The sequence below is a fragment of the Monocercomonoides exilis genome (assembly GCF_001643675.1).
Source record: "Monocercomonoides exilis strain PA203 chromosome Unknown scaffold4-2303458, whole genome shotgun sequence".
Lineage (NCBI taxonomy): Eukaryota > Preaxostyla > Oxymonadida > Polymastigidae > Monocercomonoides > Monocercomonoides exilis.
In genome coordinates this window covers 1767193-1785216 of record NW_027150549.1, presented here as the reverse complement: position 1 = coordinate 1785216, position 18024 = coordinate 1767193, and the positions used below count along the sequence as shown (strand labels likewise).

At 39.2% G+C, this 18024-nt stretch overlaps 2 protein-coding genes across 2 annotated transcripts; both read right to left on the bottom strand.

Moving 5' to 3' along the window:
- Positions 1-372: 372 nt before the first annotated feature.
- MONOS_16437fu16701 (uncharacterized protein) lies at positions 373-9302 on the bottom strand. Its single transcript, XM_067869346.1, has one exon. The coding sequence runs from the start codon at positions 9093-9095 to the stop codon at positions 849-851; it is 8247 nt and encodes a 2748-aa protein (XP_067734858.1). The 5' UTR covers positions 9096-9302; the 3' UTR covers positions 373-848.
- Positions 9303-15937: 6635 nt separating this feature from the next.
- Positions 15938-17226, bottom strand: MONOS_16098 (uncharacterized protein; the record flags this gene model as incomplete). The annotated part of the gene is made up of 5 exons (XM_067869010.1): positions 17141-17226; positions 16959-17029; positions 16403-16896; positions 16142-16346; positions 15938-16044 (listed from the first exon to the last, which is right to left on the bottom strand). The coding sequence occupies exons 2-5, from the start codon at positions 17026-17028 to the stop codon at positions 15938-15940; spliced, it is 876 nt and encodes a 291-aa protein (XP_067734857.1). The 5' UTR covers position 17029; positions 17141-17226.
- Positions 17227-18024: the final 798 nt, after the last annotated feature.

The following is an 18024-nucleotide window of genomic DNA, read 5'->3' as shown; positions in this document are numbered from 1 at the left end:
GATTCTAAATTGTTTTGCTCCACACACAATTCGTTTCATTTATGAAAAACCATTCTTTCCTTTTTCCAAAACAAATGAATAAGAATTGGAACAATACAAAGACTGAAAACTAATGTTTCTTTTTTTCGGTTTTCTTTGTGTTTCAATAGATATTAACGATCACAGAAGGATAAGTCAATCATTTTTTGTTCAACATAAGAAAAACTTGACAACCGAGCAGAAAATTGAGCATATTTTGGACATTTTGACAGAAGATATTCGACTCAATGCCCATTCATTGTTCTCAGTGAACATGTTGATTTGGAGAGAACTTTTCGATTTCGTTGCCAGTCAAACATTTCTCAGAAAAAAAAAGAAAAAATCAAAGTCATATCATCCTCCTTGGCATCTTCTAATCACACAAAAAATTGAAAGGTGTTGGTTGATTCACAAAACTAAAAAAGTGACAAAAAGTGACAGAAACATGCAAAATGGCAAGTTTTGATTCCCTGAAGAACATACGCAATGGTGCAGGATTCTCACCCACAAAAAATGACACATCTGGAGATACAACCTCCAACCAGCTCTCATTAACTGAAATTGTCAACGAATAAATTGTTCAAAATAAACAAAAAAGACAAATTCAACAAAAAACAGAAGCAAAAAACTATGTTATACAAACAGTATTTGAATGTTAAAATACATACATACACACACTCAAAACAAAAAACGAAAAATGAATGAAAAACATTGATTTGTGAATAACAATGAATAAACACAACACAAATCACAAAACATTCACAAATCAAAAACAATATCTTTCTTCAAAACAAGCATCAAGTTGCTTTCTTTTTCATCCATCACAGAAATCACCGCCTTGTTGTTTTCGCGTCTTCTCCTTCCCCTTCATCACCATCCCCAACGTCATTTCCATTGTCCCCATCATCAATAATGATGCTTTCCTCTCTCCCGCTGTGTTCATTTTTCCCACCTTCCTCTTCTTCCAGGTCAATCGCATCTGACACTGTGAGCATCTTCGCCTCTGCTGGAAAATGCGCAAAAAACTCCTTTTTCAGCTCGCTCAGCATCGGCCTCCCCTCCCATCCAGGCGAAAGGCACACACCAATCAGCTTCCCATATGTTGTGTTCTCCACCACATCCAGCCGAGGACGCTCCCCCTTCACAATCTTGTCTCCTGCTATCCCCGCCTCATACTCCCCAAACGGGATCTCCAGCGTCACACACTCCCACAGCATCATCCCAATCGAGAACGCAACCGACTGCTTTGTCGCACACATCTTCCTGTTCATCAGCAGCTCCGGCGCCTTCCACCGCTTGCACTCATCCCGGTTGTCTTCACAGTCCTCAAACGCTGACGAGGGCGGTGGCGAGTCGGTGAACCTCTCGCTCATCACTGAAACATTCGATGAGGAAGACGAAACAATGCTCAGCGAAGAGATCGACGATGAGTCCGAATCCTCTGACGAAGAGGAGCAGTCTGAGTGGAGCGCAATGGCAATGTCCATGTGCTCCGAGAACAGCACAATGTGCGGACTCAGATTCTCCAGAGACGAGAGAGGATTGCTCATCTCATCGAACGAGTGCAGAGCAAGATTCGCCACCCAGAACAGCACCTGTGCTCCTGTCACCTCCCGCTCCTCCACACTCCCAATTGGCATCTCCTTCGTCTTGTTCCTCCCATGCAGCAGCATGAAGAACGAGTCTCGCAGATCAAGAATCAGCTTCTCATGAGGAGACGAACAGTCCATCGCATCCACCAGATTCGACATCGATGATGTGGTGGGGCACAGACTCTCCGATCGAACAAATGTGGATTCTGTGTCTGAAGTGTCTGTGGTTGAAGTGGATGAGATGGATGGTGATGGAGTTCTTTTCCTCGTCTCTTCCTCATCATCAACCTTCTCCAGCATCCATTGAGGAATCTTGTCTGAGTCTCTCCCCAAAATATATTCTGTTGAGCCACTCTCAGATAGAAGATGCTCAGATGACTCGGAGTGTCCCAAGCTTTTCTCGTACACCCTCTTCTTTATCCTCTCTTCATTCTTCTTCTCAGTCTCCCTCTCCGCTCTTCTCCATTGCTCCTCTGGTGACATCTCCATCGTAACCATCTCAAATGCCTTCGGATCCTTCTTCACTGTATCATTCACAATCTCTTGCAATTCCTCATTTCTTTCCTTCACTTTCCTCCACCTAACAATAAATGCAACTGCGACAATAAGAACCATCAAAAACAAAATAACAAGGATGATAACAACGAGCAACCAATAAGATTTCACTCCTTTTCCTCTTTCAACCACTTTATCATTCAGATAATTTGGTTCTGTTTTGTTCTTCAGAATCTGCGGAGAAGTCGCAGCCCTTTGTTTTCCAAACAATATCATCACAAACACCTCTGTTTCATCTCCGATCGTTGAAATATTTTCTGATGGAATCACCCCATTCACTTCCGTTTCTGATGCAAAACCATCTTCTTCAAAAGGGTATGTCTCAACCAACTCCACATCCCCTGTTTTGCACACAACCCTGAATGACAAATCACATGGCACAAAAAGAGATCCCTCGAATTTCAAAACAACATCGCTGTCCTTTTCTTTCACAGACACCTTGTCCAGAACTGGAATGAAGAATGGTGATGCTCTTTCTCCTGCTATCCCTCTCAAATCACATCCATCATTCAGAATCCAAAGAGAAGAATTGTCTTTTGCCCCATCACCCCCTTTCACACTCACAACATCCAATTCCCCATTCCCTGTGCAGATCACATTCCTTCGAGCTGATGGGTATCCCTCAATAAATGGATTGTTGTTCTCAAACTTTCCATTTTCAATCTTCACACTTCCTCCGCTCACCCACAACCCTCCATTCTTTCCGTTTCTGATTGTTGTTTCCCTCATCTCCACATTGCTCTTCTCAATATCAACCAACGAGCCATTCCATTTGCACAATCCTTCATTTCTTTCACTTTCTTCATTTATTCTCTCCACATCTTTTTCTCCATCAAACACACATATCTCAATCCTCACATCCTTGGAATTCTTAATCTGCATCATGCTTCCCTTATCCGCCGAATTCACACACTTTCCAAATGAGCTGTTCAGCACACTCACTTCTTGCTCAGCATCATCCATCCCAATTACACATCCATTCAACAACAGAGTCACATTCTCAACTTCCATTTCTTTCATCTCCACTTTCGCTTTCCCTCCAACACTCACAACATCTCCCTCACATTCGATATTCGATATTCTTGTTTCATCAATAATCACATTCTGTTCTTCACAAAATGAAAGCACTGCTGTTGTTGAATAAATATCCCTGAATGCTGAATCAAATATCTTCAGCTCTCCACTTTCCACACTCACAATTGAACTGTTCAACTTCATATCCTCAACTGTTGTTGGGGAAGAGAAGAACACACAATTTCTCATCTCCATTGAACCATTTTTCACTTTCATGTTGCAGCTGTGTGTTGACTCAAATCCATCTTCAAATTGGAATGAGCATCTCTCCACTGAACATTCATTCACAAACTCCATCACACAATCCTTTTCAGCCGATTTCTCAATCTTGGAGTTCAATTTCACAATTGCCTGTGTCTTTTTGAATGAACTCACAACCAGATTTCCAATCACACATTCCTTCCTCACAAATCCTTCTCCATCAATCAGAATCGCATTCATCACCCCTTCCTGGATGTGATCAGCCCCACAGTTGATGCTCACACATGGGTTGCTCTGAGCTCCACACTGCCTGCTGTCACTCCCCCTTCCATTCACAAACACCTGTGCCGAATAATAGAATGTGATCAGCGGAATCAGATCAACATCAATCTCATTCATTGCATCCCTCCCACAAATCGAGTTGTTCGAATTCAATGACTCCAGGCTCAGATCCAGCACAAACAGCCTTTCATTGATCTGCGAGTCGATCGACTCGCACCGGATGAACACATCCTTCCCCACATGCGCATCATTCATCATGAATCGCATCCCCTCCAGCCTCACCCCAAGAGCCCCAAATGCACCTGCTCCTCTGCCCTTCGGGTCAAGTGCATCAATCATCAGTCCTCCTCCCCTTCCCTTCAGCATTGAGCACACACACATCCCGAATGAGCACCCACCCACCTTCACCTCCGACTCTCCTCTCTTCAAGCACACTTTCAGCCCTCCTCCCTCTTCGCTCCTCTCGCTCATGCACTTCGTCAGCACACACCCTTCCATCACACACACAACCCCAACTCCAAACGAATCCACACACACCACACACGATCTGTTGCCTTCACACGTGATGTTTGCAAACGATGACCCATTCACTCGCAGCATCGTCTTTGCCTTTTCATTCTTTTCATCCTCTTCGTTCCCTGCTCTGCCCCAATGCAACGCCTCACTCAACGAGATCAAGCTGCAGCTCGCTGCCTTTGTGTTCGAAATCGACACATTCACCACTTCAACAACCTCAACCCCTGCCGCAAATCTCAGGAACCCTCCCAGCAGGATGAACTGATCCAGAAGACACTCCTCAACCCTCACTGTCCCGCCTTCAACTTCCATCAAGCAATATTTCGTTTCAGCTGATGGATTTCCACAAACAAACGAGCAGTGCCCAACTGACAGGCATCCACTCGACGATAACAATCCCACAAGCGACTCATGCCTCCCCAGCTCACCTGCAAGATCAAACGACACATTCTCTATCGTCAGCCTCACACAAGATGCAATCACTGCTCTTTCCGCTCCTTCTGCATTCCCTTCCCCAATCCTCACAATCGTTCCTCTTTCTTCTCCCTCAATCCCCATGCTCGGTCTTGGAAGTGGTGCTGAAGACGGAGCCAACAGCGAGATGGTGTGATTGATGCAAGAGAATCGCCTGATCCTGATCGTCGTTTCCTCTGTCTCAAGTGGCGAATATCTCAGCGATATCAAGTGATCAATCGATGAACATGGTGCTTCACAAAACCCACACCCACTGAAGTCTCCTCCTCCTTCTCCATCAACAAACCCATCCCCACTCCAGTTCCTCCACAAATACACAACCAGCGGAATCACATATCCCTCCTCGCCTGTCGTCTTCCTCTCCCATCCACACAGCTCATCAAACCATTCCAACTCCTCTTCCTTTATCTCCCATTTCAAGTGCTCCTTATCCACAATCTCACTCAGATCCCATCCTGACACAAACATTTTCTTCCCTTTCCAGGCATCGCATCCCTCAAATTCCATTCCTTCCATCACAAATGATCCCATCTCATCTGGCAGCTTCACAAACATCCCTCCTCCAATTCCTTTCCCTCCCTCATCACTCTCCTCTGATGGAACAACACATCCCGATAACTTCACATTTTTCATCTCCAACATCCCTCCCTTCCCCACTGATATCTTCATCCCTCCTCCTTTCATCCCACTTCCGTTTGAACACACTGATGACAAATTGCATTCCTCCAATTTCACATTCCCATTATCCTCCATCTCCACATTCAAACATCCCCCATCTTCTCCTTTCACTTCCACATCACTCATTCGGCTGTTCATAATCTCCAATTTCACTCCATTTGTGACCACTATTGGCGATTTTCCATTCATTGTCACTCCACTTTCCATCACAAATCCATTCACAATCAGTTCTCCTCCCTCAATGTTTATCACATTGTATCTTATCTTTCCGTCAATCAATGCCCCACTCTCAAATGACACTGAACAGTTCGTCATGTTGAGTGTTGATGATGTTGAATGAATGATTGCACTTCTCCTTGAATTCAGCTGATTTTTCACAACAAATGAAAGTCTGCTCATTGTCAGTGAAGTCGAACATCCAACAAGCCAATCTTGTGTGTCTGATCCTCCATCACTTACATTCACCAGAATTCTCTCTCCCTCTTCCAATGATGTTATTCTTCCTGAAATGCTCACATCAAGTGAAGATATAGCAATTTCATCATTTATTGATGAATATGTGACAACTTCAATTTCATTCACAGTGCTGCTCAATCTTGAGTTCGCACAATAATCAATTGTCAAACATCTGAATCCATCAAATCCACAATGATTGTGGTCCCTCCCAATTCCTCCACTCCCATCAACAATCACTTTTGTTCCCATTGAACACAAATACACAAACAATGGAATCACTTCATCTTCTTTCCCATCCTCACTCCCACTCAGCTTCAACACATCTGATGGAATTTCACTTGACTCAAAAAACCCAAATGAAGTTGCATCAATTTTTGTCTCCAACAACACTCCACTCCCACAGCTCGCAAACACATCCTTCCCATATTTTGCTCGATTTGCTGTTTCCACTGAAAACTCCACTCCTGATTCAATTTTCAACGAACCATCTCTGCTCTCTATCACAATCATTATTCCTCCCCCTCTCCCTTCACTTCTCCCTTCTGAACTCTCCCCTGAACCCTTCGCCTCGCACCCATCAATCACACAGCTCCCATTCACAGCCACTTTCCCACTGTCTTTCAAGCAAACATAGATCCCTCCCCCATTCCCTTCCTCACACACACACTCCTCGATCATCACACTGCTCACAACAAATGTCTCCCCATCATCAACAGTCTTTTCCAGCACAACCCCATTTCCTCCTGTCCGACTCACATTCCGAATCGTCACATTCCCCAGCACCCTCTCTCCCAATGCCGATCCGCCAGACAACGGCTCTGCAAACACAGGCCGGCTCACTTTCATGTTTTTTATCTCCACATCAGCCATCGACAGTTGCGACAGCGGCACCACAAACACTGACGACGACATCACATAGTCTCCTGAAGAAACACTCGTGGTGATCACAACATCCTCCAATGAGAGTGACCCACTCCCATCAGATACCACAACCACACTCGGCGAAGGATTTGCATTTGAGTTGCAATCAACCTTCAAATGGCTCATTCTCAGATGGCCCGTTGTCACGCCGAACAGCGCTTCTGTTGATGAAAGTGCCTCAGTTCCAATCGAACTCTTCTCTTTTCCTTTCCCAATGACCGAAATCTTCTTTGTCCCTATGTCTATTGATGTGACTTCCTTTCTGTGATTTCCTTCCATGAGTGTGACCACCAAGCTTGTCTGTGCCGTGCTGAAACCAACAGCAACGCCAACGGTTCTGCACGCATTCGTTTCATTTATTCCGCACAGCTTGTCTTCTATACCTCCATCAGCAGCAACATAACGATAAAGAACACCTGTCTTCAGCCACTCCTTCTTTTCTGTGTGTTGAAATGAACCAGATCCTGAACCATCATAATTATATGAATAGCACACTCTCTGATTATCAGTGTTGGTTGTGTAACATTCATAGAATGGATTTCCATTCAGAAAAAAGGATGATTCTTCATAAATAATTGCATCATGACCATATGGAGTTGAAGTGGTTCGGCATTTGCATCCATGGAAGAAGAGAAAAAAACAAAAAATTCCATCAGAAGGAATTGTTGTTTGATTTGGATAGAAAAACAATCCACCTCCATTTGAAGATGCGGAGCATGATATAAAACGAATGCTCCTCATTTTGAATGCAACAGGAACATTTCGACAATACAGCCCTCCACTCCAAGTTGATGCAAGATAGCACAAAGTGAAATTACATTGAAACAGATACGAGTTCTCTCCTTCTTCATTTTCTGTTCCGATGCATTCTGATCCAGAATAACTAAAGTTATCTAATCTCAATCCTGCTCCGTCGAATTGAGCTTTACACTCCATGAACTCACATCTGCTTATCCAGGTACACAATCTTATCCCACCAACAAACACGCCTCCTCCTCCATAGTGATTTTTCGAGACACAAGCATTAAATATATTATTTTCCATTTGCAAAGATTTGATCAAATAACACATGATCCCTCCGCCACGACTGAATGCAACACAATCATTAAACACGCAATATGTTACAGAAAGATCAACATTCACCAAATTAAACATGCATATTGCCCCTCCACATGATTTTCCATCATCAAATGATTCATTTCCTCCAACTGTTTTTGACCCATTCCATTCGCACCAGGTGAATGTGTTCTGTCCATCAGTTGTCTCGTTTTGTCGCCCTGGATGTTTCTTATCATCTTCGCTTCCAATGAATTCGACATTTCGTGTCCGGCAGCACCCGACAAACGAGGTGTTCGAGGCAGTCAAAGAGGCCATGGGGTTGTTGAGGGAGGGGACAATCCCGCCATCATACACATCACACACCGATGAAAACAAGCAGTCCCTCATCAGAGTGGTGCATCCACACCCACCTCCACATCCACATTCACATTCACATCCAGATCGAGGCAGTTTGCGTGCCGGATTTGTCGAAATGTTGGAGAAACGCAGATCTGAGAGCGAGACGCTTTCAACAAACCGCGAAGAAAGAAATGGAGGCGCAGATGCCTCGAACGAAGAAAACTGCGAAGAGCAGACTGAAACCCAGCAAAATTTCGTTGAAGAACCCCCGGCTTGTTCCGACGAAAAAAGTCGTGCAGCTCGGCATGAATGTGAATTCGAGGCACTTTGCGAAATGTTTGCCAATGAAGCACAGCTTCCGCTCAGCACTATCGCGGAGGCATCGGCCTTCTGACAAAACGTGCACCCAACAAGCGCAACACTGCTTTCGTCTCTCGCAAATATCACATTTTCACTTCCATCAGAGATCAGCACCAGCCTTCTCAAAGTCACTGAGGAGTTCTTCACAATCATCTGCCCTTCGACAGCACTCCGCTCCTCCGCCGAGCCCTGTTTTCTCGTTCCCTGCCCGTTTCGCAATGACCCGTCATGGCGTTCCCCATTTCCCCCTTCATCCCTTCCTCCAGTCATTCTGCCAAAACCGTTTTCAATCTGTTTTCTCCAAAATACTCCCCTTTCCACAAATCCTTCGCCACCACCCATTCCAGCATCACCACCCCGCACCGAATATTTGTTTATTCCAAATCCAGCCCAGTGCCCGTTTGTCTCCTCCGGAAATGGTGGTGCAGGAATGTTGTTTTCATTTCTTCTCCCCTCGTTTCCTTCCTTCAAATCAACTCCTGCACCCTCCCGCAAACCGCTCCACTCCATGCTGCACACAACCCCAGCAACTGCTATCACCAGAATGCTTCGACTCACACCAGCATGCATGTTTTTCTGATTGTTGAAAATCTTCCACTTTTCTTATGGGTCCATCCAACCATATTTTTTTCTTCATTCTCATTTTCTTGAATGCCTTTTTTTTGAAGCATTCCCATCGCCCCCGGCTGGTGAGAATATCTCCCTCAAAACACAACATGAGCATCACAAAAACACAAGGAAAAAATAAATTCGATTGACAAAAAATAAAATAAAAAATAATAGTTAATTAAAATAAAACAAGATAAAATTGTTTTTTTTTTAAAAAAAAAAAGAATAGAGCCTTTTCGAAAATTAACGTTTCCTCAAAAACGTATGATCCCCTTTGTGGCTGAAGCAAAGGAGGCGGCTCCATCAGAAAAATAAAATAAAAGTGCATGAGATGCATTCACAACCAGCTCACAACAAACAGAAAACACTCTGAATCAACGAAATCGAACATCAGTCTCGCAATCTTGCTTCTTCTCCATTTCATTTCATTTGCCCAAAATATGCATCTCCTTTTTCGTTGCAGCTCTCTCAAATGTGCTGATCAAGACGTTCAAACAATGTTGACAGAATCACAAATATATTCTCACAAGGAAAGAAAGTCGAAAAGCTGGAAAGGCAAACCAGTTGACCAAACAAAACAATCGCAGCTTGTCAGCTCATCAAGCATCGCTTGTCAAAGAAAAAAAAATACAAAAAGAAAAAATACAAAAAGAAAAAGAAACAAAAGAAAAATTCTTTTTGTTGAGTCGGAGATTCAAAAAGAAATCAAACAATTTCTTTTCTTTTCTTTTTCTTTTCTTTTCTTTTCTTTTCTTTTTTTCCCTTTTGGCTCTTTCGTTTCACCAGCATCGCTGAATCCCCATCCAACCAATGCCCTTCAGCAGCTCCATCAAACAGAGTCTGAAATGTTGGAACGGCTGAAAACACTGAGCTTCTTCTTCTTCTTCTTCTTCCTCCTCCTCCTCGTATCATCATCATCATCATCATCATCAGCCAGAGCAAAAGCGTTGCCATCAATGGAACTGATGCTGATTCCTGTGGCTGAGCACAACACATTCCATGTGCCTTCATCGAATATTCCCGCACTGGCTTCATTTCCTCCCTCAGCTCAACACTTGCTCCTTCTCAAACACTCACCTTCTGTGCTTCCGATTCAAAAATCACCAGCAGCAATCACCTTTTTCTGATTTCATTATCATTTCCTCATTTATTCTTTCTTTCAATTTTTCATCATTTTTTTTAATCATTGTATCATTTCTTGAGCTTTCATCGCCTTTTCATTTGAAGGACATGCCATCACTTCTTTTATTCATAATCCTGATCATTCGCTCAGATAAATCATATTCCTTCAAAATTTCCTCATCTTATTTCCCTTCTTCATCGAATGAAAATAAACCTATTTTCTTTAAGAAATTGCAGATTTCTTATTTTCAAAAAGATTTTCTTCAATCGTTTCATTCAGCTTTACAAAAAAATTACTCATCTTTTCTTTGCATTTTCTCTTTTATTTCTCCATTTTGTATTCATTTTGCACAGATATCTGAAAAATCTTGTTTCTTCATTTTGCTTCCAAGCTCTTTCCTTTTCCATTTCCAAAGCAAAAGTCTGTTGCTCTTTTTTGCACTGCCTTTGTTCTCCTCCAGCATTTGCAAATCCAATCAACCAAGGAAGAGACGAAGAAGAGGGAAAGGAAGAGGAGAAGAAAGAGGAGAAGGATGATATGAGAACAAATGAAAATGTGACAACAATCTTCTCTTTCCTCTCTATGCACACTCCACTCTGTTCTCCCAACGTGTTCAAAATAACTCATCACCTCAGCCATATTCAGTGATTGGACACGAAATGAATCAATATTGGTTTTTTATCGGATATTTTGTAGATATGACAGCTGACTTTGCAATGTCTTCTACTAATTAGAATTCGTTTGCTTCCACTAATGCGGTTTTGTTTTCATCTTGATTCACGCTATTCGCTGTGGATGTAAATTCAGAAGGTGTTGAAGAAGAAGAAGAAGAAGAAGGAGAAGAAGGAGGAGAAGAAGAAGAAGAAGAAGACGAAGAAGAAGAAAAAGAAAAAGAAAAAAAAGAAGTAGACGAAGAAGACGAAGAAGACGAAGACGAAGAAGACGAAGAAGACGAAGACGAAGACGAAAGACGAAGAAGAAGAGAAAGAGGTTGAAGTCAAAGAAGAAGAAGAAGCAATATTTGACTGAAGAAGTCTTTGTGTGTTTTTGGCTTTGCGATTCGTAACAGGCGTGCTTCTCGCTGAATAAGCAAGTGAATTGTGAGAAGGCGAATTTTGTGTTTGCAAATAGAAAAATGAGGAAGATGATTTATTGAATGAAGGGGGATTATCAGAAGAAGAAGAAGATGGAGAAGGAGAAGGTGAAGAAGTTCAAGTGAAAAAAAATGGGAATATTTGTGGTGACAGAGAAATGCGCAATCAGTCAACTAACATTTCTGAAGAAGATGACGAGGGATCTTTGCGTGAAGTCGTTGATTGACCAAAACATCTCATTTGATGCATAAACTTCAGATTGGTTAAAAAAAACTCAATCACAATATCTGTGACGAACAGATTATGGAAATCACTCTTGATGTATTTTTCCAAAGTCAACTCACTTTCTTTTTGCAATTGTACTGCCATTCACTTAGAAACAAAAAATGAAAATCTCTCTCAATTTCTTTTCCTTTCTATTTTTCCTCTTCCATTCAACCCCCAAAATCATCAGAAAATATCAATCCCCTCCTTTTCTTCATCTTTCCCTGTTTCTTCCATAAAATATTCTTCTCCTCTCATAAAAAATACCTCTCATCCATTTGAACACTTCAGAATATTCTTCTTCCTTCCCGCTTTTGCCCTCTTTTCTTTCTCTTCAAATCCATTTCTCTCATCAACAATAAACACCTTCTTCATCATCCTCAGCAACTTCTCTATGTATTTACTATATTATCTTCTCAAAATCTCCGCCTTTTCCTTCCCCATCCCTTTGTCTCAGAATTTCTTCCATTCAAAAACCCCTCTCGAAATATTAACATTCCAAAAAAACACTCAACTCCCACCCCCTGCCACAAAAAATATTCTTTCATCTCTTCTCTGCCCCATATCCCTCCTGTGCCAGGTGTTGATGAGATAAACCTCAAATATTGATTTGTATCATTGAGAATATTATTAAAGGAGATGATCATGCCAAAAACAGAAAAAACACCTCTGCACATCCACCACAATGTGTGCGGGCTGAGATGACGCTCCAGTGAGATACACGATATATTTTGTGGAGATGCATTCCATGCTGTATTCAACCATTCCAAAGCTGAAATGAAGAGATTGATTTTTTGAATGATGATGGCTGTGGAAATGAGGCTGTTTGGCAAAAAACAGTCGATGAGCAGTTTGTTCTTTATTTATTTTATTTATATGAATATTAACCTGTTGATGTTTTTTTGTGTTGTTTTAGGGGCAGCTGGTCAAAAAGAATGAAAATGATTGAAAGCGGGATATCTCATTGTGCAGGCTGACCATCGAGTTGGGAGAGCGAATTCATACGAAAAGTGTCCAGAGTGAAGGGATTGGGAAGGGAATTGGAGATGATATTTTCAGATGAAAAGCAGGATATTTTTCAATGATGAAAGTGGAATTTGAGCTGAATGCATAAATCTCACATTTTTCAGAAGGAAGGGAAATCGATGCATTTGATGGAGAAACAACTGATGGAAAGGATGGTTGGCGAATCAGACGATGAAACCCTTGAAAAAGGAAGAAATAATCAAATTGAATTAAAAAAAACAGTTGCCAATGGAATAAAATATAGAAAATTGCTTAAAAAAATGTTTAGAAGGTTTGATATTGTTATTTTTTCGAAGTGATTATTATTTTGTTTTAAGAATGCTGAAAGAATAAGGGATAAGATGACTTTGAAGAATAAAAAGAAAAGATCGGAAGGAAAAATAAAGACAAATAGATGAAATATGATATGTTACGAAGATGCCTGGCGTTGGGCTTTGGAGAAGAATTATTTTTGAGGAAAGATGATTTTTTGTGAAATAAGGGAAGCGAAAAAGGAAGAGATGGAATGAAAAAGGGATCGCTCAATATTTCATTTTTTTGGTTGGAGAGAGAGAAAGAATCAAATTGAAATTGTTATGAATTTCAAAGGATATTATTTGCCAGAAAAAGACAAAATCCTGAAGAAGAGAATTTCAATGAATTTCTCCGTTGATATTTATTGGCTCTCATCTTCTCAATTATCAACAATTAATCGTCTTATTCAATCTATTCATCTTCTTCCTCTTCTTCAAACATATCAACAACATTTCATACAACTTCTTCTTTCATTTCTTCATCCACTTCAACTGATTGAATTTCTTCATATTTAGCACAAGTGTCAGAGCTTATGAGAGAAATGAAGAAAATGATGACATTTTTTGATAAAGGAAATATTCTGAAATAAGAAAGAGAGGAAGAAGAATGAAAGAAGATGCAAAAGAGAATGAGAATGAGAATGCAGAGCTTTCTTTGAGATAGGATACGGAAAGGATATGAAATTGAGAAGATGGAAGAGATTTCAGTTGAAAGAAAGAGGATGATTATATTTGAAATTTTAGTTGAAAGTTGGATTTGAAAAGAGAAGAAATAGACTAAAACACAACAGCAACAAATATGCACCATTTCTTAAAACTTCAATTTGGATGGTGAATGACAACATTTTTAAGAAGACTTTTCATTTTTTGTTTGCGAACCCATATCAAATCGGTTGAGAAATCAAAAAATGAAAAAAGTGACTCATAGCTGAATGTTCAGATGAGGTGACAGGAAAATGTTGTGAAAATTCGTCAATTGAAGATTTATCTGCATCTACATCATTTCATTTGATAGCACACTAGTTGCAGCAGAAATGTTTCAATGGTCAATAACTTGTTTCATTCAACACACAAAATGTATTTACTGATAGCGCTGTTAATTTTGATGATTCGCTTTTCCGAATATTCTGCTAGAAATACTGCTGACTTCTTCTCATTTGGCTCAACTTCACTACACGCGACTCCGACAGAGAGAGGAATTTTATTCCTGGTGTATTTTCATCTTCTTCCTCACCATTTTCCAAAAACACATTTTGTTTCAAATTCTTCTTGAATAGCCATCAACAAACATGAAACGCTCAACATCTGATATTTCTTCGTTCTTCTTGTTCTTCAATAATCATCATCAAAAAAGGCATGAGAATGTTAAACAGAATTTCATCATCTTCTTTATCTTCTTCATTTTGAATGTTTATGAAAACAAAAATATTGGAGAACGAATAGGAAAGGCAAAGGAAGACTTTTCCATCGAACACATCAATCATTTGCATTAAAGCTGTGAATTCATTCGCTTAGTCTTTTCAATTCGTTCTCAACAACCCAAAATGATAGGTTTTATATTTTCATGAATACATTGCTTTTGTATTGGGCTTGAGAAAAAAGGGGGTTTGGGAGAATAGATTTTTGGAACATTTCATGAATTGAAGAAAAATGGAGAGGAAAAAAAGAGAGAAAGGAAAAGAATAATTTTGAGTGGAGATTGAGGGAGATCAGTCAAGGAAACAGAATAAGGATAGAAAATGATTGATGAATGAAGAAATATTTATTTATGTGGAAACAAAGCAGCTGAAAAGGAAATGCAATTGGAGCAGAACTTTTGGATGAGATAGTGAGAAAAGAATGTGAGTGAGGTGTCTTCTCTTTCTCCATCAATTGGAAAAAGCAGAAGAAAACAGAATGATGAAAGAAAAAGGAAGAGAAAGAAATGGAATTTGAGTGAAATTATGAAGAATTGCATTTTGAGACGAAATGAATGAGACAAGTGTAATAATTCAAGAAGAAGAGATAAAAGGAATGAAGAGAAAAGCGAAGGAAGGCAATGGGGAAGAAAAGAACAAAGAGATATGAAAAACTGAACAAAAAATGAAAAGAATGCGAAGAGCAATTAATCGTGAATAACTTTGTTCTGTCATTCACATTCTGAATTAGGGCATTGGATTAGCTTCATTTCCACCATTCTTGCTGTTGTGTATGGAACTCATAAAGTTGACAACTGCATTCTTCAACAAACATTTCTCCTGAAATGCCTTTGCATTCTTCTTAAGAATTTTCATTTCATTCTTTTCCTTTTCCTTCTCGAATTCATCGAGAATGCGATGAGAAAGAGAAAAATCAGAGTTATCCAGAAGCTTCAAGAGGCAATAACTGAACAATTGAATACCTGATAATAAAGCGAATCGTGTTGAAGAAGATTGATGGCAATGATCCATTCAACGAAGGTTCTGCATGGAACTAATTGAAAATATATTCTATTTATTTTATTTTATTTTATTTTATTTTATTAAATTTTATTTTAATTAATTTAATTTTATTTTTTTGATAAAGGAAATAAAAACTATATTCAAATTTATCAAATTATTTTTTCCCCATTTTGTGAAATGAATAAAAAAGAAAAGAGAACACAATTTTGGAGTTTCAATTATTATTGAAATGAATTTGTTCAAACATTCACAAAATAATCAGAAGCATTCAACGAAAAGGTAGGAAAACCATACTTTCTGTCAAAAAAATCAAATAATTTGTGAAAACTCTCAATGTAATCTTCGAATCCTTCTTCTTCCATCCTTTCAAATATCTTTTTTTTCAATTCTTTTCTTTGAACTTTTACCATTTCATTATAAGTTTCTTCTTTAAAACGATTTGAAATTTCCAAAAAGAAAAACAAGCAATCAAATAACTTTCCATCATCCACTGTTCGCCGCTGCATCTCCTCCAAAATAGCATCAATAGCACCACTTTTCAAAAGGTCTTCAACTTTCATAAATCTATTTTCTGTTGCATTTCTCAAGGAATAAATGCACCATCTCCGAATTTCTTCATATCTGCACCTTGATGCGCGAAACACCTGAACAATGCTGCCGATAAGTCCGACCAATTCCTCGTTCCACAATCTGAATAATTGAAGGTAATAAGCAGTATTATTGAGCCATCTCCTGATTATTATCAATTCTATTCTTCCATTTACTTCTTTTCTCTTCCAATCCACACATTTCGACAACTCTTCCAATTCTCTTGATGCTTCTCTTGCGAAATGCAGTTCATTCACTATGTCTTCATAGCTTTTGTTTCTGATAAATCTTTTTATCAAAAACTGCCAAGCTGATTGATAGGCAAGTTGTGTCAGATTGTGATGTTCCTGATGATATTCGATGATCTCCTTGATTTCATCAAGGAAAAGTTCTTTTGGAACTTTCTAATAAAAATCGAAAAAAATCAATAGCTTCAAAACGGAAATAGAAATGTTCAAACAACATATTTGCTAAGGTTGCTCAGCGCCAGCAAAGCTATTTCCACTTCTTTTTGTGTTTCCTCATCTTCTTCTTTCTTCAATGCAGCTTTCAGAAGGCAAGGCACGCAAATTGAAAGTAATCCAGATGAGAAGCTGCAGCTTGGTAAAATATAGCATTCGCAAAGGTCAACAAGAAGCTTTTCGTTCTTTTCTTCATTTTTCTTATCTTCTTCAATAATCATCTTCATCAATCTTCCTCTCAGTGAAGATCTTTCAAAACATCGATTCCAAACATTTTTTAGCACATTGCAATTTCCAGCATGCTTCAGCAGCAAAATTACATTTTCCATTGTCATTTTCTTTTCTTCAATCATTTTGTATATTTTGTCGAATCTTTCTTCGGTGAAAATGGATTTGAGTTCTTCATTATTCATTCCATCAATTATTTCATTCATTTCAGGGATTTTCTGCTTCTGTTCTGTTTCGTTGCAATGATCCAACTGATCAAGCAATTCTTCCTCAATCATCAAAAATCATAAAATATGAGATCTCTGAAAATACGCAATTTATGCAAACTTGAAAATTTCTCTGCAAGGGAAAGCTCCTGAACATCATTATTGGATTTATATTTGTTGTGCATTTCCATTCTGTTTGTTGTAAGAAAGTTCAATTAGCGCGAAACATCATATTTAAAACAAAATAACAAAAACAACAAACATTATTGATAATTGTTATCAAAACAAAAATAAAGGTCAAACTCAATTCCTTTGCCTTGTAAAAATCTGTGTGAAAAAAGGTGTTAATAGAAGCCAATGGTACAGGCTATATTTAGCTAAATACAAAAGAGTTCAATTTCTATCTGATCAGAATAACAATAATTTATTCCAAGGATCTGGATTGAATTTCGAATGGATTTTTAAACATATCGGAAAATATCCCGCTTGTGTTGCATTGAATATTAAAATAATGTCCATTTATCTATTCTGAGTGGAATAAAGAAGAGGTAATTTTGTTTTTTAAAGAACTTTTCAAAGAAGAGGCAAAAAAGAAACAGTTTATAATAAATCGTGTGCGTGCTTTGATGTCCCTCCAATTTTTAATTTGAACATTTGCATTTCAATTTTAGCACTCACATATAGAGTTATCTGGAAGCTTTCCTTGTCAGAAATGATTTTTTCTGTTATTTCAGAGTGTTTGCTGGTTTTTGTGAATGTTTAAATTTTAAATATTTTGAGTGAAGTTATAAGCTATCGGGAAATTTTTGTTGTTTGTTCGTTTCTTGAGTTGCTTATTGAGGCTGAAGGAAGATTGATGGAGGGAAACAAGCTTTCAATAATTCGCAGTTTTTTGATGATTAGGTGCATGATAATAACGCATAAGAGACCTTATCAAGACAACATTGGGCTGCATTGTCAATTGGGCATTGAAAAAGATTCTATTGCAAAAGATTTCGAGGCTGAGTGAAGATGAAAGAATTCGAGATGGCGAAGGAAGATTAATGCAATATGCGAAACCAAACACATGCGGGATTTTGAATTCATTTCAACACATTTATCGTTGATGGTGAATCCGCCTTAAGTGTATTTGTCTGTGAAGATGCAATTTATATTTTTTGTGAAAATAATTAGTTTACCAATATCTG